At 47.7% G+C, this 19,622-nt stretch overlaps 4 protein-coding genes across 7 annotated transcripts in view; 3 read left to right on the top strand and 1 right to left on the bottom strand.

Moving 5' to 3' along the window:
• Positions 1 to 722: 722 nt before the first annotated feature.
• TMEM220 (transmembrane protein 220) lies at positions 723 to 6,529 on the top strand. Of its 4 annotated transcripts, XM_040649970.2 has the most exons (8): positions 723 to 824; positions 903 to 1,223; positions 1,402 to 1,431; positions 2,180 to 2,240; positions 4,319 to 4,423; positions 4,522 to 4,645; positions 5,450 to 5,509; positions 6,358 to 6,529. In XM_040649970.2, the coding sequence occupies exons 1-8, from the start codon at positions 735 to 737 to the stop codon at positions 6,488 to 6,490; spliced, it is 924 nt and encodes a 307-aa protein (XP_040505904.1). In that variant the 5' UTR covers positions 723 to 734; the 3' UTR covers positions 6,491 to 6,529. The 4 variants fall into 4 exon arrangements, with proteins under 4 accessions (XP_040505904.1, XP_024997440.2, XP_040505906.1 ...); XM_025141672.3 differs by lacking the exon at positions 1,402 to 1,431; XM_040649972.2 differs by lacking the exon at positions 4,319 to 4,423.
• A 527-nt stretch (positions 6,530 to 7,056) lies between these two features.
• ADPRM (ADP-ribose/CDP-alcohol diphosphatase, manganese dependent) lies at positions 7,057 to 10,343 on the bottom strand. The gene is made up of 3 exons (XM_015295224.4): positions 9,478 to 10,343; positions 9,153 to 9,269; positions 7,057 to 8,221 (listed from the first exon to the last, which is right to left on the bottom strand). Exons 1-3 carry the CDS (start codon positions 10,124 to 10,126, stop codon positions 7,935 to 7,937), a joined length of 1,053 nt encoding a protein of 350 aa, XP_015150710.1. The 5' UTR covers positions 10,127 to 10,343; the 3' UTR covers positions 7,057 to 7,934.
• SCO1 (SCO1, cytochrome c oxidase assembly protein) lies at positions 10,110 to 16,171 on the top strand. Its single transcript, XM_046902083.1, has 5 exons — positions 10,110 to 10,569; positions 11,164 to 11,361; positions 11,899 to 11,991; positions 12,107 to 12,222; positions 15,325 to 16,171. The coding sequence occupies exons 1-5, from the start codon at positions 10,125 to 10,127 to the stop codon at positions 15,451 to 15,453; spliced, it is 981 nt and encodes a 326-aa protein (XP_046758039.1). The 5' UTR covers positions 10,110 to 10,124; the 3' UTR covers positions 15,454 to 16,171.
• The window catches only part of MYH1G (myosin, heavy chain 1G, skeletal muscle (similar to human myosin, heavy chain 1, skeletal muscle, adult)), a 42,674-nt gene continuing 38,998 nt past the window's right edge, over positions 15,947 to 19,622 (top strand). Inside the window, exon 1 of the mRNA XM_046902056.1 lies at positions 15,947 to 19,351. The gene's annotated coding sequence lies outside the window, so the exon portion shown is untranslated. The remainder of the gene's footprint in view (positions 19,352 to 19,622) is intronic.

Genomic DNA, 19,622 nt, shown 5'->3' with positions numbered 1-19,622 from the left:
CTCCCTGGGCAGTCCATTCCAGTGCTTAACAGCCCTTTCTGTGAAGAAGTTCTTCCTGATATCCAACCTAAACTTCCCCTGGCACAACTTGAGGCCATTTCCCCTTGTCCTGTCACCTGACACCAGTGAGGAGACCAACCCCACTCTCACTGCAATCATCTTTCAGATATTGGAAGAGAGCAATAAGGTCTCCCCTCAGCCTCCTTTTCCCCAGACTAAACAGCCACAGTTCCCTCAGTCTCTGCTCATAGGGCATATTCTCCAAGCCCTTCCCCAGCCTTGTTGCCCTTCTTTGGACCTGCTCCAGCACCTCCATGTCCTTTCCGTACTGAGGTGCCCAAAACTGAACACAGTACTCAAGGTGAGGTCTCACCAGTGCCGAGTACAGGGGCAGGATGACTTCCCTAGTCCTGCTCACCACACCATTCCTGATACAAGGGAGATGCCAGCCAGGGCCTGTCCTACCACCTCTGTGTGGGGTGAGCAGTGCAGGCCCAGGAGCTGCAGTCAGACCCAACTGAGAGTCTGAGCACCAGGGAAGTCCTTGGGAAGACCCAACCACTGACTCACAGGCCTAACCTCAGTCCTGTCTCACCACCATGGGTCTGCCTGGCCATCACCTGTAGACTGACTTCCCAGCTTGATGTCAGACCTGCCTTGTCACCAAGGGAAAAGACCTCTTACATCATCAAGTATGTCTGTTAACCCAGCACTGCCACGTAGCCCACGTGACCATGTCCTTAAGCACCACATCCGCACATCTTCAAAATACCCCAAGGGGTGAGGACTCCCCTGGGCAGTTCGCTTCACAAAAGTCTTACTGTGTAAGTTTTCGTGTTTATTTCCTGTTTATTTCCTCAGAAAGTGATCTAATTTTCTTTCTGGTACGTGATTTATTGCAGAAACACAGAAACGTTGGCATGAGAGATGTCAGGACAGCTCTAGTCCAGCACCCCACCCGCAGCACAAACTCAGCCTACGCGAGCCTCGGAAACCTCCAGGGTCGGAGATCCCGCAGCCCGCCAAGACACCCGCTGCCGGCTGCACGACCCCGGCAGGACGAATGGCAGCCAGCCCCTCCCTCAGGCCGCGGGCAGCCCGCCCCTCTCCCGGCGGAGGCGGAGAGCCGTGCCGTCATGGAGGCATGCCGCTCGGTGGGGCTCCTGTGGAGGCTCTGCAACCTGCTTATGGCCGCCTTCTTCGGGCTGGCGGCCGCCGTGCAGGTGAGGGCAGCGGGCGCGATGCTGTCCCAGGCCGCGGCGGAGCTCGGGCCCACGGCGGTACCGCGGCCTGGCGCAGCCCCGGGCCCCCGCACGCCGCTCCCCTCCGTGTTCCGCCCGCCGAGCCCGGCCCGGCCCGTGCGGAGGCTGCAAGGGCTCAGAGTGCGCTTCCTCGCTGCAGGTGAACGACCCCGATGCCGGGCTGTGGGTGGTGAGTACGGCCTGGAGCTGTGCGGGGCTGAAGGTGGGGGCCCGCGCGCTCGGGTAGCGGCAGAGCGCTCCGGTCCCGCCGTGCCTGGGCCCTGTGCCCCCGGAGCAGCTCACCGCCAGCCCTCCGCCACCGCCTGCGCTCGCTCAACTATCTCAAGAAAGTTGAAGAACACTCGCGCTTTTCTGTCAACTGCTGTCGTTCTCAGGAGTGGTCCGGGGACAGCGTGAGCAGGGCTTGGAGCTGCAGCGGCCCGAGGGGTCCATCCGTGGCAGAAGCCGTGGGTGGGTGTGGGCTGTCCTTGTCCCTTCTGTGTCCCTTGTACTCCCTGCACACCCCTTAAGCGGTGCACCCAGCTGGCAGCAGCAGGGCCAGGATGCAGGAACAGGGGCTGCTCCTGTTCCCACCCAGCATGGACCGGGGTTGGGGTGTGGGGGGAGCAGTTCCTCACAGGCCCTTTCCCTAGGGGAGCCACAATGTAGCGCAGGGCTGGGCACCCAGGGCTCAGGTAACCCTGGAGCTGGGGCACAAGGGCTGGTGCTCAGCTGACGGTCTCACAGCTGTGCCACACAAGGATTTTGGGTGGCAGGTGGAGAGCACTGGGTTTCTTCTGCGCACAGAGAAGCACTAGCAGTACCAGGGAGAGAGCTGTGCAGCTGTTTGGTGCATCTCATAAAATGTTGTAGAGAAGTGCTGCTATGGGTGACTACTTCTGCTTCCTTAGCTTGCTAAGTTTGTGTTTGATTAACAGGTTGTCTACTTGGTGCCGGCTGCCCTTACACTGCTTGTTGTCCTTAACCCTTTGGTAACAGGTATGATATTGGTGTGTAAAACAGAATCTCTGCTCAAATTTTCCCCCTGAAAAGTTTGTTTTCACTGAGTCACAGATGAGGCTGTATGGATGCATGTCCTACTACATTTTGTGTGCAGAAATCTGAGGCACCTGCTTCTGCTGAAGATAGTGTTAGTATTTGTGATTGGAAATGCTGCAAGCAAACACAGGAGCACCACTTAAAGGGCTGCCACTGGGTTGGTCTTACCACTACACCTTGATTGAAGCACTCATGGAACAAATGGAGCACAATCCTGGAAGCATGTTCTGAACCTGGCTCTGTTGTTGACCTTAGTACATAGTTTAATCCATGCAGTCTCCCTATCATAAAATTGGGGTTTTGCTTATCTGTGTCATATAGGAGCTGTTAAGCTCTGTACAATGCTGTAAGAGAGCTAAAGGTCTTGTTTGGCATCAAGTATTACAGCTGCTCCACACAGCACACAGGCGGCGGTGCGGATGCTCAGAGAAGTCTATACAGTGACTGAGTTTCCATTGTTGCACACTGAGGGCTAACCCATATGAGGTGTTGAAAGAATTGTTCAGATCAGATATGGTCCAGGACTCCAGAAAGTAACTTATTTTTAATTTTTAAATGACCATTACAGAAAAACGTTACTAAGAAAACTCTCCAAACCAAATTATAGTTTAGAAAGACAACATTGGTTTATTGCTGCGCTGTGTGCATGGGGATCCTTCCACAAAGCATGCACACCCCAGAGCTAAATCACCCTCACTGTATGCATTTAATGTGTACCCTCACTGTATGCATGTGAATATTCATACAATTTCCATGAAGTTCTTGCCTACTCTCAGAATTGTCATACACATTAAATCCAACATTGCACCTGCACTGTTCAGTCAAGGGGTTCTTGCAAGGGGTCTTTGTTGGTCTCTTAGTTTTCCCTATAGGTACAAGTGATGTTGAAATACACAGATTGCGCTTTGGAACCTCTTTGTCTCCTAGATTACTCTTTGTTGCCTCCCCACAAAGTTTGCTCGAAGTGACCTGTTTTTTGAATAGAAAGATTGTTTAAATCTTTAGTATCGTGACTACCCTCATTTAAAGTAACTGTATCTTCTCTGAGTGAATATTTAATCTGATGTGAAAATACACTTCTACCAGAAAGGATAATCTTCAGAAGTACAGTCATTGTCACAAATCATACTGTTACAATCTTTCACCATTCTGGCTACCTTAAGCATACAATGTGGCACCATTCATAAAACCAGAACCCATGAGAATTGCTGCCTGTGTTTTTAGACTTTAAGGAGAGGCTTGCTGTAGGTACAGCCTCAACATGGTGGCATTCAACTGGTCAGGAGAATCTGCAAGCTAATCTACAGGTATGTTACTTGCACCACAGTCTTTAGGAAATAAAGATTAAAACTGCACAACTGTTGTGTGATTTGTCATTTATGTAAGTTCAACAAGTGGTCTTTGTCACTCAGGCCTGTGGAACCTCAGATTCAGCCTCTTCAGAGCTGCAGTGAGTTTGGCCAAATAATTAGTTTTCTGTGCAATTGATTACGTAGTTTGGTCACACTGAGTTCTTGAATTTTGGCATGCCATCACTTTTCACGCTTGCCTGGAGAGGTCAGTGCCTAGGAAAGACTGCTTTTGACTTCGCAGTCAAATGCAGTGGACGTTGCTGAGATCAGCTGGAGCTTAGCATGTGTCATTTGCTCACCTCTCCTCCTTGAGGGAATGGACATGGAAAGCAAGAAGAAACTGTGGGTCCATTCAGATTTTTCATGTCTCTGTCTCTCTCTTTAAAACATCAGTCCCCAGCCCTGAGGCAGAGATGTCAGTGTTGCTCACAATCACCGGCAAAAGGTCAGATGGAAGCTTGTCAGGGAGCACGAAGGCAGACGCTTCTTGTGCCATGGTGTTTGCTCAGCACCACGGGTCAGAGGGGTGAGCGTGCACTTCAGAAGAGCTGTTTCTCCTAATTAAACAAACTCACACTTGTAACCTGCCTTGTGATTTTCTGTGCATACTGAATGCTGGAACGTATTTCACTTGTTTGGACTAACAGGAAACCGTTTTCTTTGCAGCACTGCTGCCAAGAAGTTGCATTCCTGGGAAAGGAAGACCCCGGCTCACTAGCATACAATTTCAACAGCACTTTCTAGCAGCTTTCCATAATCATATAGATGCTGGTATCATATGTGCTCACTGCAGTCATTTCTGTTAGTAGCTTAGTTACTCTTCTATTCATGCTACACTGCGGTTCCTGCCACCTTATTTTTTTCCTCAGAAAACTTTTTCTGGAGGAGCCTCTGTGACCTTCATTCTGCTGGCTGTATTATTGGGACCATTTCCTTGGCTTACTCTTTGTTTGCTTATACTCAAGGAAACATTCTGCATGAAGAGGAGGGCAGGTAAGTACTGAATTTCCCTGAAAGACTTTGGTACACCAGGCTATCTCCCAGTGGGTCACACTGCTAAGCTTTGTTGGGCTGCTGCAGTGGTGCTGTTGGTTCTGGCGAATCAAACCAAGGAGGAAGGAACACAGCATTACAAACCAGCAATCTGTTGGATAAAAGAACTGAAAGGCAGATGAATGATCATGCCCAAATCCTACCCAACTGAAGCAGCTAGATTTAACTGGGGACAGTTCTGGCTTTCAAAGACCACAGCACAGTACTGTGAAATAGCTGTGTGTTGTGCTAAAGGAGCTGTATAAATTGCATTTAGTGTTTAAAACTCTTGAGGCAATACCATTTCTGTGCTTAACTGTCACAGGCTGCTGAGCCCTCTGAATTGTTGAGTACTGATGAGGAGGGAGGATCTTTCACCTGGATTTTTGATTGCTTGGCTAAACTGGGTGCTTGCTCAGCACAGAGGAGAAGCAGTAGCAGCTAGCACTTCTGTTTACAGTGAGGAGTACTGGAGTGTTGCTTTGCTATATATCGATGAAGGAAATGTGCTATAGAATGTAAGTTTAGCAATGGAACAAAAACAGAAGCAGGAATTTCTGCAGCTGTACAGCTGGGTTTCCTGTTTGTAGATTTGAGGTGAGAGGCAATACTATAATTATAAGTGCAGTCCCTACAACATATATTTAACATCTCCAAAGGGAGACAGCCCATACTTACCCTGTTCTTTTGGAGGCAGCTTGTATTTTTCACAAGCAAGCAGATGTTTCCATTATTTTCTGATCTAGCTTTTGTTTGGCTTTTTAGAGAGTTGTTTGGTCTGGTGATTATTACAACATGGATGAGTCTTTGTCGCAGTTCAGCAAAGTAAGTTTTTCTTAATTCACTCGTGTTCAGATTTAGTGAGTAGCTTCTTGGAAACCTGCAGGTGATTTTGGCTGCTTGTTCTTCTACTTCATGTTTTGATGTTTGTGTGGTCCTCTGGAGCCAGGATCCTCTCCAACTTAGGATGTTCTGTGATTTTCTGATTCATGTTACTGTCTAAATCTTAATCCTCATCAGCAGTATTTGGTGCTGCAGCTTATAGGATCCTTCACACTAGAAGTCTGCAGAAGTGGGGGAAGAAAAACTTAAAACACCTTTTTTTTCTTGCTTCTTCTGCAACAATGAGCAGGAGACACCATTTTGTACCCTTTTGTACAAGAACAGTGTGCTCTTTCTGTGGAACAGGCCAGTGAACATGAGCCACAGCTGCTAATGAAAGCTACAGAACCATTTCTACCATTGCTCCTGAATTAAGAACTTTCCAGTGGGGGGTTTGACTAATGAGGTCTGCTGCGTTCTGCCAGCACAGTCAGGGATGCAAGTGCTTTCCCTTCCAGCCTCTCTGGAGATGTGTATTACAGCAGTTTCACTGAATTAATTCCTAACAGCTGGGAGCATGAAAAGTTTCAGGCTGCCAAACAATGTTTTGTAACGTTGAAACATGTAATATGCTCTGGGCAGCGCTTTTGTCAGCTGTTTCATATGGCCTGAGAAGGTGGCAGAAAAAAATTTCTGCTGGCATATGGTATGGCTCCACTAAAGGACTCTGCTGATGAAGCTATAGAAGTTACAGAGATGACACAGTCTGTCTACTGTCTTTAGCCAACCACAGCCATGGGAGTGGTAGGAGCCTGATTTGAAAAAGGACTGTTGCATTTGTTTCTTTGTAGGAATCCGCTGGGTGGAATTCATTTGACTGCTGCAATCTTGGTCGCCCTCTTCCCCTTTGTTTCGTGGCTGTACATTTATATGAACAAAGAGATGCGAGAATCTTGGCCAGAACACTGTAAAACTGTGATTTGACCTGGTGGAGACAGCACACAAATAAATGTTCTGACCTTATTTGCCGTTGATTTTTGGTTCTTAATGAAAGGTTAGTATCAGTTTGATAGGACAGGAATGTCTGGCTGCTTCCTACAGTGTAGCTTGAGGTTTCCAGAAAAAAAATGAAGAACAGTGTCAAATCCAAGGGGAGAATTTTTCTATGGATGCTGTTCAGCCTGCTTCTTTGGATGTTTTCAAAGCATTGTTGACCTTCTATGTGTTCTAAGCTTAATTATTCAAAATATCTGCGCATCTCCAGTTCAGTCTCTCCTTCCACCTTGTATCTGTGAAAGCTACTGTTCTGTAACATTAAGGAAAAAGTAGATCAAATGCTTTGTTTCAATAAATGACTCTTTATGAATATAAAGCTTGAAAGATGTCTGCCAAGATAATCCACTGAGATTTGCTGAAAGATTAATCAATCTGTGTTTCTGTTCCTACGTTAAATCATAAGTGGAATGTATCTAAAGCAATATTTTTGCTATTTTCTTTAACTGAAAGTTATGGTTTTGACAGAGTAGTAAATATTATTTTTCTAAAGAAAATCCAGTTAAAGCTTCTTTATTTTCTGCAAAAAGCACGCTCACAGAGTGCTGCCAGCAGACACAATAGCTATTACAACTTGCTTCTCACAGAATTTCTGTTCCTGGAAAGCAGAACCCATGCAGCAGCCCAGACACAGTAAGCATGCTCCATCATCACCAGTCATGGAGAAGGAAGCACAGGTGAATGTGAATACAGTAAGCAAGGATACAGATGCAGCACAGCAGCACATTTCAAGTCATCCCAAGTCATAGCTTGTTCTGTCAGCGCTGCTGCAGGCCAGGCACACATGTATCCCACCTGCTGTATCTGCCATACGATGCCATAGTTTCCTGGTTTTATTTTATTTTAAACCTTGGGCCTCTCTACTCTGTGCTCTGATATAGCATAAACAGTGTCCATTTTCACTGGCTTTGTTTTTTACAAAATGACTTGAGTCTTTTAAAGCAGTGTTAAGAAGACTACAGGTTAGACTTCCTGGCTAGATGTATGTAGCTGCTTTTGGGCAGGTACAATTTTGAATGCTTTAAATCTGACTAATATACCCGTAAAAACAAAACTACCAACTAGTAGCTTTTTGTTTATGTTTTTTTTTCCACAATAAATAACAATCTGTTCAAGACTAGGTGGTTAAGTCAACATTCTGCATTCTTCAAACATGGTTACTGGCCTTCTCTATTCTCCAAGAAGTTAAGTCTTGTTCCTTACAGAAACATAGTTTTTAGAGTTCTGTATCTGAGAGAGAAACATGAGAGTTAAAACTGTAAGGATCAGCCACGTAGATCTTTCTACAAGCAAAGAATGTGCTGGATCCCATACTTTTTAGTCTGAGTACTTCCTGAAGAAGAAGAATTTGCAGTTAGACATCTGCTTGGAATTTTCAGAAACACATCACTCTGTCTGAAATTCTGCCCCTTCCCTTTAATACCATTTTATCATCATAGACATAAATAGTTCCAAAGGCATTGCTTTCAGGTGGAGTTTCAATAACCCCCTCTAAAGTCAGATGATGAACACCATGTGAGTCTAAACAATAGCCACCATCGTGCAGGTGCCCTGCAAGAAAGCAAACCACACACTGATGAGAGTGTATGACAGAAAGGGCATCTCTGTAATTCCAGGCTAGGCAAACTTCATCTGAAGCGTCTGGGTGAATGGGCAGATGACCTGCAGTGGAGAGGGAAAGAAGCAGAAAAGTTACTTAACTGATAACAGAATCACCAAGGTTGGAAAAGACCTCCAAGATCACCCAGTCCAACTGTCCACCTACCACCAACCACCACTAAACCACAACTCTCAGTACAACATCTCAAGCACCTCAAGGGATGGTGACTCCACCACCTCCCTGGGCGGGCCCATTCCAGCACCTTCTGGAGAATAAATTTTTCCTAATGTCCAGCCTGAATCTCCCCTGGTGCAACATGAGGCCATTCCCTTTTGTCCTATTGCTAATTACAGGGGAGAAGAGGCTGACAACCCCCTTGCAAGAGGTTATGGCAAGGTGGGGGGTCAGCCTCTTCTCCTGTGTAATGCCCAGTACCCATACCTCCTTGTTATATTCTCTATATAAACCGCTTTGGTTTGGAGTGCAGGAAAAGTCAGGGCATCTGTAAAATTATTCTATTTCATTTCTTTCTTCCTTTCAAATATCTTTCATCTTTTTTCTTTATACAGCATCTTGATTTCAGAATATTAGGTCCCATCTTAGTGATACTCACTGATACTGCAAGATTGCTTCTAGGGGGTTGTGGATGCCCCATCCCTGGAGGCATTCAAGGCCAGGCTGGATGTGGCTCTGGGCAGCCTGCTCTGGTGGTTGGTGACCCTGCACATAGCAGGGTTGAAACTTAATGATCACTGTGGTCCTTTTCAACCCAGGCCATTCTGTGATTCTTTGATGAATCAAACTGCTCCCAGACAAGCAGCTTTCCTGGGTGGGAAGCTCAAGCTGCTGCCTCTATCCAACAAGTTCACCTGAGTGTGAGACACAGCTGCTATTCTCCAACTCCACCACTTACATACATACCAACAATACTATGTTTTCCTCTGCTAACTAGCATTAACTTGCTTCGTAACCATTTTGCATATATCCACCTACCCATAACAACAACTTTTTCTTGGTTGTCATCGGAGAACTTGAGTACATCATTGAACCAGTCCAGCTGGGCTTGGCTAAATCCTCCATTGAATTCTACAAACTGAGGTTCTTCCAGTCCTGCGATGAAGAAGAAGGTTAGGCACACGTGCACCCACCTACTGTAGGTTCCTTATTTGCTTCACTTTTATCAGCATTTACGACAAACGGTTTATTCTTGGGATTTTTGGGGCACCTCAGGTGACGACTCCGACCCCCCTGCACAAAGCCAGGCGCCGTGTTAGCGCTGCGGGGCGGCTGCGCCGCACTACCCCGAGCGCGGCGGTACCTGCGGGGCTGTTGAGGTCCGCGTTGTGGTTCTTCTCCCTCAACAGCCGCAGGGCCGCCCGGTGCCGCGGGCTGTCGGCGTCCCGGCCCAGCGGGCTCAGCTCGTAGCCGTCCAGCAGCACGAAGCGGAAGCGCGGCGCCGGGCAGAAGTGGTACGCCTGGCAGTCCCCGGGCGGCGCGGCGGGAGGGCCGGCGGAGGGCGGCGGGCGGCTGCGGAGGCCGCTCTGCGCCAGGCGGGCCCGGCCGAAGTTGTACAGCTCGTGGTTGCCCCAGGCGTGGTGCACCGGCACCCGCAGCCGTCCCAGCGCCGCCAGCACCCGCCCCAGCGCCGCCTCGGCCTCGGCCGCGCCGCTCCGCGCGTTGACGCCGTCGATGCAGTCGCCCAGCTGCAGCACGAAGGCGGGCGGCGGTCGCTCGGCGGCCCAGGCCTCCACGGCGGCCCGCAGCAGGCGGAGGCTGTGCCGGTAGTACCGCCGCCGGCAGCCCCAGAAATCGTGGCCGTCCTCCGCGTCCGCGTACTGGACGTCCGCGATAACCCCGAAAGAGAAGCGCGGGGCGGGCTCCATGGCGGCCGCTGCCCGGTGCCGGAAGGGGCGGGCGGCGGGGAGGGCCGGGGCGGCGCGGAGGAGCGGGCGGGCGGGCGGCGGCATGGCGGCGCTGCGGGGCTGGCGCTGCTGGAGGCTGTGGCGGCCGTGGAGCCTCCCGCCCGGCGCCACCGTCGCGTTCCCGAGCCGGGCACAGCCGCTGCAGGGCTGGGCGGCAGCGCTGCTACTGCCTCACGGTGCTGTGCCCACGCCGAGCTGCCGCTACGCGTCCCGACTGCCGCCCGGAAGCGGCCCTCGCGCGGCCTCGCAGCGGACGGTGAGTGGGCGCGGCGCGGCGGGACGGGACGGGGGAGTTCCGCGCTCGCTCCGGCCACGCTCCCCTCGCCCCGGGGCCGGGACCCCGCCCAGCGCGGTGTGCGGGCAGCGCCCGGCCCCTGACCGAGCTCTTCCCCGGCAGCCGGTGTCCTGGCGGGCGCTGGGAGCCGCCCTCATCCTGTGCGGAGGGCTGCTGCTGGCCATGAAGAGGGTGAAGAAGGCGAAGGAGGACAGTGAGTGTTCCCGCAGCCCGGCAGCGGTCGCGGGGGGCGGGGGTGGAATCGCAGCGCCCTTCTCCAAATTGCTGCTCCTTTGCCTTCCTCTTTACATTCTCACGTGCGCTGTTGCCGTCGCCGCTGACGCTTTCTGATCCTTGCGCTGCGCCGCGTGCGGAGCCCCGCGAGGGGTGGGAGAACCCTCCGGTGCCCCGGGAGCTGCGGCTCTCGTGCACGCATTTCCTCGCTTTTAATGCTGAAACTGAGAGACGGCACAGCTTCCGGATGAGTTCCGTTCCTCAGCGCGTACCGAGCCGGGCCACGCAACTCTTCATCCTGTGCTCCGGATACAGCAGTGTGACAGTCCAATGACGATGAAAGGTCGTTACAGTTTTTGGAATGTAGCGCTCGGTACAGAAGCTTGGCTAAAGTGGAAGGTGCTGTTCGGGAGTCCCGTCTGCTTGGGAGCTGTGTGCAGTGGGTGTGAGCAGAGCTCAGTGCTCTGAGCAGGGCCTGCAGGGCTGCCCGACTGCCACTGCTTGGGGGTCTGACCTGTGGGGATGGGGCACGGATTGCAGTGCCAGAATTCACCTCCTCCCGCTGTTCCTGTAGAGCTGGAGAAGGAGCGGAACCGAGGCATTGGGAAACCGCTGCTGGGAGGGCCCTTCTCACTCGTCAGCCATGAGGGACAGCCCAAGACCAACAAGGACTATCTTGGCCAGTGGGTGCTCATCTACTTCGGCTTCACACACTGCCCTGACATCTGTCCCGAGGAACTCGACAAAATGATTGAAGTGGTCAATGAAATTGGTAAGGGAATTCAGCTGGCAGAGCGATCCTCCTGTAGGAGAGCAAGGCTTGTCGTGGTGACCTGTCACCTGTGGGAGTAAATGACTGTCTTACCAAATGCTGTTAATAAGCATTCAGTAGCTGAATTAATTACTAAACGATATATATAGATCAAGCTTTCTGTCCCTAGGATCAGATGTTTGGGGTGTGACAGCACTGACCGTTCTAGAACAGAGGATTTCTCTTTAATAAGGCACAGCCGTGGCAGCTTACATGCACTCATGTGTTCTGCACCAGAGCCCGTTTGTCTTCTCCTCTCAGCAGGGTACAGCCTCCAGCTGGAAGCTGTGCACAAGCACAGAGGGTTGGTTTTCATGGCATTTCTTTCTTTCTTTCAGAGATAGTATTGTAGAAATTAAGCAACACCAGACAGGCTTTTTCCTTTCCCACTTAGGTCGGTGTTGTAGCAATCTGCCCGTGACCATGTTTGAAGGGAGATTATGAAATGATTTTTAGATTGTTAAGAACAATTGTAATTGTTGATGTTTCTGTTCACAGATAGGATCCCATCCTTGCCTGATCTGACCCCACTCTTCATCACCATTGATCCTGAGAGGGACAGTGAAGAAGCCATTGCCAGATATGTTAAAGGTACAGTTTTTTTTCCTAACTTGGAGCTTTATAACATTCAATAAAGAGTACTGAAAAGGACGACTCGAGAGTATTCTTTTCACTCAAATATCTAAATGTCTTTTTTTCTCTGTAGAATTTTCTCCAAAGCTGGTTGGATTGACTGGTACCCGAGCACAGATTGACCAAGTGGCCAAAGCCTTCCGTGTGTATTACAGCGAAGGTCCCAAAGATGAAGACAATGATTACATTGTGAGTAAACGTAGGGCCTTTGCTTAATGGAAGGCTTTGGTTGAGAACGGGATAAAGATTTTAATTAAAAGACGGCTGTTGTAATCTGTGCTGAAGCCCTCTGTGACAGAGCCCTGTTGCACCTACTTGTTGAGCTGAGTTGTAGAGGTCTCAGTCAGAATTGAGGTGCCCTCTTACAAGCTCAGCGCCTCACTGAAACATAGCTCTGGAAACACGCAGTCCAAGTTCTGCATACAGAATGCATGTGAGCTCTCATGCCTGGTAATGAATTGAATTTTTTTTCCATCACATAACCTTTTTGTCTGGCTGTTTTCCCATGTGCTGCAAAGTGAAAATGGAACTGAGGAATTACAGCAATACAAAGAGGAAGGACTAAGAGAAAAGTGATTAACAGCTTATTCCCTGCCAAACTAAGACCAGAAAGCAGGATTTTCCTGGCAAGAGACTGGGATGATGCAAAGTTCGCCTGTAGATAACATGGGAATCTTCCTCATCTGTCAAATGACATGGAAGAGAAAGCATATTAATGCTAAAGTAAGTGGGAATAAAATACATAGTGTAATAGTTTGAAGGGAAAACTGAGACTTCAGTAAGACTGAACAGAGTAGTCAAAGTCTTATTTTTTAGAAATGAATGGGACTGGCCATAGGCACTCACAGCTGCTGCCAAGGCCTTCTGCATTTATCACATCTTGACAGGCTGGAAGAGTGAGGTAGGTGCAAGGGATGTGACAAGTGAGGGTACGCCCTGTAGGATAGATTTTTGTTACAGGAACTGGAGGGCATCAGAGAAAACTAAAAACAGATTCAAAAGGAAAGGTGGTGGGGTTTGTTGAAGTGAGCAGGTGAGAAATGAAATCCATATTGCTGTAGATGCAAACAGTAGGCATAATAGATTAGCCCACAGGGAGTCTTGATTATTCTTTGAGGAAAAAATTCTCTTGACAATGATGAAATGCAGAGAAATGCACACTCATCTGGACTCCTAAAAAGAGTGTTAAGTGGGACATCACGAACCAGCTTTTGCTTGAAGTGGCAGCTCAGTAGCTAGAGGGCAGTGTCCAAGACAGTATGTTTGGATGGAGGGAGGAGCTTGCTGAGGAAATTCAACAAAATTTTAATCAGTCTACTGTCCATCAAAAGGTACTGCCTAAAATCAGATTTATGAAAGGAAGATGCAAGAATAGGAGGATTGGCAAAGGATGTGGACAAAGTAGAGGAAAAAAATCTGTCAGATCTTACACTAAATGTGCAAACAGAGTTTCAGAAGAGACGGAAGGAGGCCACAAAAGCTGAAGGAGGGCCGCTGTTTGTGAATGAAACCACATACAGATTCTAGCAAAGCACTTAGAGGTTTTAATACAGGGGTCTCACCATGGGAAAGAGGTATGTAGATGAGAGCAGCTTCAAGGGAATCTGGAAGGAGAAACAAAAGGAGACCATAACTACAGATGTAAGTAATTATGAGAAAGGATTCAGGCTCCAGAGAGAACAGCTGTGCTGTGCTGGGGTTCTGCTAAGCACCTGGTAGCCTGGAGTGTGAGAAGAGCAGTAGGGGACAGCGAGGAAGAAAGCAGTGAGTTGGGAGCAGAACAGCCTGAGAGCCACAGCTGTGGTGCCCCAGGGAGCAGTGTGTGTGCATCTCTTCTGGCTGCGATTGGCAGCGAGCTCTGCGTATTTGCTGCGGGAAGGTGAGAAGACACAGGTCTCTGAAACCAACTGGAAAGAGGATAACAGCAACAGGAAATCTTGGAAGGAGAGCTTGAGGCTGGTTTTGTGCCCACCTGTTACCCAGGCAATTGCTGCTCTGCCACTTCTTTCAATAAGGGTTGTTTTTTTTCCCTTCATTGGGTCGTGCATGGAGCTGCCTTCCAGTAAGACTGATACTTGTGCAGGAGAGAGTGCTGTGTGTTCTGTGTGCTGCTGAGCAGTGGGGATGAGGCAGAGGTCAATTCTCTGCTTGTTTTGGCTTGAAAAGAACATGGAGATGAGCATTTACAGATAATCATTCCTAAACATCTATTTGTATTTTTCAAGTATTTGAATGTTAGTAGTTCCTATGTAATAATCTCAATTTCATAATTAATTAGTGTGTAATTTTTAATCTTTTTTATTATTATTATTTTGTGGTTTGGAAGATTGCATTGAAAAATAATGGTCTCTTGCACATATGCAACATGCCCTCCTGGCTGTCCTTAACCTCCTGCAGGCAGGGAGTTCAGGTTCTACGGGCAGGCTGCCTGTTCTGGATTTTGTTGTTGGTCCCTCGTCGAAGGGCAAGAAGGTGTGGATTATAATTCAAACTCCTTTAAAAGGTTCTGGTGTTTGGTTTTGTGATCATTTCTCAAATATTTGACACCTACAGTACAATATTTTAGTTAAACGTTCAGTAAAATTTTAAGAAACAAGAATCCCATTATAGAAGCGCTATAAAATTTAATGCATCCTTTTAGCTTCTGATGCTGGAAATGCTTATGCAGTTTCTTGGTTCCAAACACAGACCTGCTCTTGGTACGTGAGTACATCTGTGTCCCTTTTGTCCAGTGGCACTGAGGTTATGCACTCACTGGAGCAATTGCAGATTCCTGGCCTCCATTTTCAGTTTATTATGTCTTTTCTCATAGAGGTGCTGTCACAGTTAGGCGAAGACCATACTTTCAGTGATGCTTTAAAGATACTTAAAATGGAATTATTGTTAACATAAATAAAATTGGAGTAACTCAAACTTTCAAATCATTGTTACTGTTAATTTTTTTTCAGGTTATTTCAAATTCTGTCCCATTGTCTTGGCTCAGACTCCGTGTGGTGTCTGTAGGTGCCATCACAAGGAGCCAGCAGAGGGAGCCCTCCCTGAGCACATGGTGTTTCCCTGTGTCTGCAGCTCCTGTGTCCCAGGGGGCAAATTCACTTTCCCGAAGTATCTTCTTTTATACTGGATTTACATGATAAGAGCAACAGAAGCCTGGATACCTTCTGGAATTGGAGAGCATTAGGAGAATTAGTAGGAAACTGGGAAAAGTGAGGGGGAAAGACCACCAGCCTGTGCCTGCCCCATGTTTTCCCAGCCCTCTGTATATGTAGATAACAATGTGCTTTCTTGCAGGTGGATCACACAATAATAATGTACCTCCTTGGGCCAGATGGTGACTTTGTGGACTACTATGGCCAGAATAAGAAGAGTGCTGAGATTTCTGCTTCTATTGCTGCACACATGAGGAAATACAGATCATAAACTATGAGGTCTCCAGACATACATCAGCTGCTGAATTGGCTATAACTGATTAAGCAGAAATACGTGAGTGTGACGTCCAGCCACCATATACCTCTTTTCTTCCAAATACGAAAGGCAACAATACTCAAAAATCTATAGAACCTTCCTGATGGATAGCATTTGCAGTGAGATCTGGACTATGGAATGAAATTCGGGACTTCTTGGAAACATTGTTGTGTACAAAAGATAGAAAACACTTGTCATTTCAGAAGAGCACCTGGTAGAATTAGTTGGTATCTCTTGGCCAGACTGGAGGACCTTTGCCTTCTTTTTTTCATGCCTTCTGGGAATGGCACTTAGAGTATTGTGAGTGGAGAGGCTGAGAGTACTCTATTGTTGAGGTTGAGAAGATGAAGAGCACTGGAAGTGTCAGCAGCTCCCATACATGGGACCAGCACTGTGCCTTGTCCAGTCTTCCCCGTTTGAATGCAGAAATGGTGTTTTTTTTTTTCTTGGTGATTTCTCCTAGGAAGCAATGTTGACGTGTAAGGAAATGATTAATGGGTTGCAAATACATTTTTCTTCTGATCTGAATGATTTTATGCATAGTCAGCCTGACTGTGCTTTGTTGAGTAACGAAGCGGGAAGGATGAAGAGGGGTCTGTGTCCATGCATAGGACTGTCAACCAGATAAGATTTATGCAGTGCAGCATTTGAAAATAAAGATTGCTTTGTGTAATTGTTTATTACTTTCTGAGGTTTCCAGGAAGCGCCTCCTGGTAAAGAGTGGCTGCAGCGTGTCTGGGATTGCCTGCACGTGGGGACAGCATTATAGAGAGCCTGGAGCATATTAGCAGCTTTGCAGTGCCAAAGGGGTTTATGCAAAAGAGGTCTCACTTGCAGAGTGACTGTGAGGCATCTGTTCGCATTTTCTTTAATGTGATCTGACTGATAATGGGATATCATCAGAACTCTGCATGCTGGTCAAACCTCACGTGCTGAATTTCATCTCTTTAGAAAGTAGTGTTGATATATACAATATAGTAGGACAGGCCATTGCATAGTTCGGATGTGCTCATCACCAGGAATTTTTGTGGGTTGGTTTATAGCAGGTGTTTTGGTGTCGTAGTAGAATTTAACTTCCTTTTCAGCTGTTGACCGTGTGGTATTTTTCCTCTTGTTCTGGCTGCTCTGGATGCAGTTAGCAAAGAGGAGCAGCTTCTGAAGGAAGTTTCTCATGCTGGGTCTCATGTCACTTAGAGCCGTGTCACATCCAAGGCATTATCAGTCACATTAGTGTCTGGGATGAGTGGCATTGGCAATAAAAATTCAGTTTTCATAGAGTCAGTGTTGTTTTTGAAGAGTCTAATCTCACCTTTTATTTTTTCCCACAATCCCAGAGGCAATAAATTAGTTCAGTTCTAACCTTTCCTTATGATGAAGATGTTTGGCACCTTCTAGCTCTGCATTCCTTGTCCTGGTGGTGCACACATCAGTTTGTCTCCAAGTCCTCCTGCCTTAGGTGGGAGGCAGGAGGAGATGGGCAACTTCTGTGTTGCTGGGAAATCTGCCTTGAAGCTGTACTTAATTTTGTTGCTTGTGTATATTAACTGTTACATACAAAGGCTGCTCTGAAAGTAATGCTTCCTATTTTATCATATTGGCTCACCGTGTCAGAGATGGACATCGGTGGGATGGCAGTAGAGGCTGAGCCTTCCCACCAGTATCCCGTTGTGTGTTGCTGTGTGACAGACGGCAGCAGAGGGCACTGTGGCACAACGGTGCCTGACATGGAAATGCATGTGAAGCAGAGGTGTGTCATTGAATTCCTCCATGCAGAACAAATGGCACTCACTGACACGCATCAACACTTGCTGAATGTTTATGGAGATCAAATGGTGGATGTGAGCACAGTGAGGTGATGGATGCTGCATTTCAGCAGCGGTGACAGCAACAGTAGGTGACCTCTGCTGATGCAGATTGTTAAGAGCATGGCATGCAGGCTCTTGCTCATTGCTGGTGAAAACACAGCTAACAATAGAGACTATGTTAAAAAAAAAAAAAAAGCATTCTGTAGCTGAGAAATTGCTCTATCAAATAGTGTTGTTGTGCTCTTTGTAGCTGTGGTAGCTTCCATGGAAATAAATAGGAGGCATTACTTTCATAATGACCTACATATTTTCTATGTGGCCGAAGCCAATTCCTCTTCTCTCAGTGTGGCCCAGACCAGCCCAAAGGTTGCACACCATGTGCTAACAGAAGCAGCAGTGAGCAGTGTTGGTGCAGGCACTGCTGGGAGGTGTGGGGCTGCTCAGCTCCTCCAGTGCTCCCCCTCTTGCTGTTAAGCCCTTGGGTCTTGGATGATCAGAGAGGATATTCAAACTGCCTCTTTTAAAGCATGTTTGTGCTTCTCTTGGTTGCTTAAGGTATCTCATGGAAGAAAAACTTAATCTCAGTACTATAATTTGAATCTTTACAGACTGAAAAGGTTCATGATATATATACTTTTTGCCGTATCTGTCTTCTGAAAGGAATGGAGGAGACGTTTCAAAGCTAAAAGTGCAGCAGCTTGATTGCAGAGCTTAGAGAGAGAGGGTCTATTTGTTTCAAACCCAGTTTTACTTAAATTGATCATTCAGGAATGGATGGTTCCTGTCTGCAGTATGCAGTCACCTCTATTGGGAACACTCATGGCATGGGGACCTTCTCTCTGAAAGGGTGGGGGATCTGCATCAGGAGCAGTCACTGAAGTGCCAGAGCTGAGGGCAGTGCCAGGTGAGGTTTGTCCCTGCCATCCCTGTGGGCAGCCTCCTGAACTGAAATTCCATTGTGGGTTCTCTTACCACCATTGCTTTTTCGCAAGGGAGTGCATGTGATGGTTTGCATACAGTGGAAGTTGATGTAAAGGAAACTTTGATACAAAAACTGTAACGAATGAGAGCATCTGTGGATTGCTTGGCACTGCAATTGTCAGTTGTTACCAGAGCCAGTAAAGAAACATCAAACGATTGCTTTCCATTCCTAAAAGATTGCTGTTTAATGCAAATCACTGTGAAAGGGCTGCTGCTCTCTTCTCATACGTGTGCTGCAAAATCTGGCTCTGTAATGAATGCACAGCTGACTGCCAGCTTTAAAGGGAAACATTCCCCTCAATCCATCATGGCACATCTCAGCAAGGCTGCACCGTGCCTGTGGCAGTCAGAGACGGAGAGAAAAGGGGCACAGAACCAGCCGAGATAGCAAGACCTGCTGCTTCATGGCTGACCCCAGGTGGAGTACACCATAGGAACGATCATGGCTGTGCAGGATGGGAAGGAAACTGCTGGGACAGAGGGTGGCAGATTATATTAGAGTTCTCCTGGCCCTCCTCCCTGCCCTGCTGGGGGCCAGGACACCGAGGAATGGCGAGGAGCACAGAAAGCACTAACACTGGGCAGGGCAGTTTTCCTCCTGAGCCTGACTCTGCCCTTCAGACGAAGGCTTTGCTCCTGATGCAGAGATGAAGGTATTGATGGGATAATTTTTCCCAGCAGGATTTTAAGATAAAAATGCTCTGTAACAGATTGGGTTGTTGCCTTGCTGGTCATAGCATTCCTCAGCTGCAGTTTTTAAATCTTTTTATTCTAATACTATTATATCCTCTGTTAAATTTCCCACTTTACTGGTGACAGAGCTTGCAGATACTTTGTACATGAAACTTGTATCAGCATCATTGGCTGTTTCCTCTAGGAGGCTCCACCATCTCTATCTTCAAGAAACAACCTTAATCTTGAAACATCTTAACTCGTGTCTGGGTAACTTCTGTAGAAGTAGCTGCAGCCCCTCACCGAATGTCCTGGCTGTATTCCCTACCAGATATTAAGAAAGAAAGCATAAAGCTGTAATCCGTTGTTTCACACCCAGCGTGCAGCAACCACAGGTACGTGACAGCAGAGTGCAGCAGGTGATGGTGTGCAAGGACCTCTGTGTTGCTTTCCTGGGCTTTGCCTTTCTGTGTACCCGTTTTTCCTTTTTCCTCTCACGTGGCTCAGATTTCAATCATTTATAACTGTAATACGTGTGAAGTGCTTCCTATTTGCTGCAATATGCAATTTGGTAACTTCAGCTTATCATTTATGCAGCCTGGTAATTTCAGATTGTATTTGCTCATAGAGAAATAGCGAATCATTCCTCAGCAGCACAGCTGTGGG

The sequence above is a fragment of the Gallus gallus genome, chromosome 18 (genome assembly GCF_016699485.2).
Source record: "Gallus gallus isolate bGalGal1 chromosome 18, bGalGal1.mat.broiler.GRCg7b, whole genome shotgun sequence".
NCBI lineage: Eukaryota > Metazoa > Chordata > Aves > Galliformes > Phasianidae > Gallus > Gallus gallus.
Note: the sequence above shows the minus strand (reverse complement) of the source record. Positions and strands in the feature narration are given on the sequence as shown.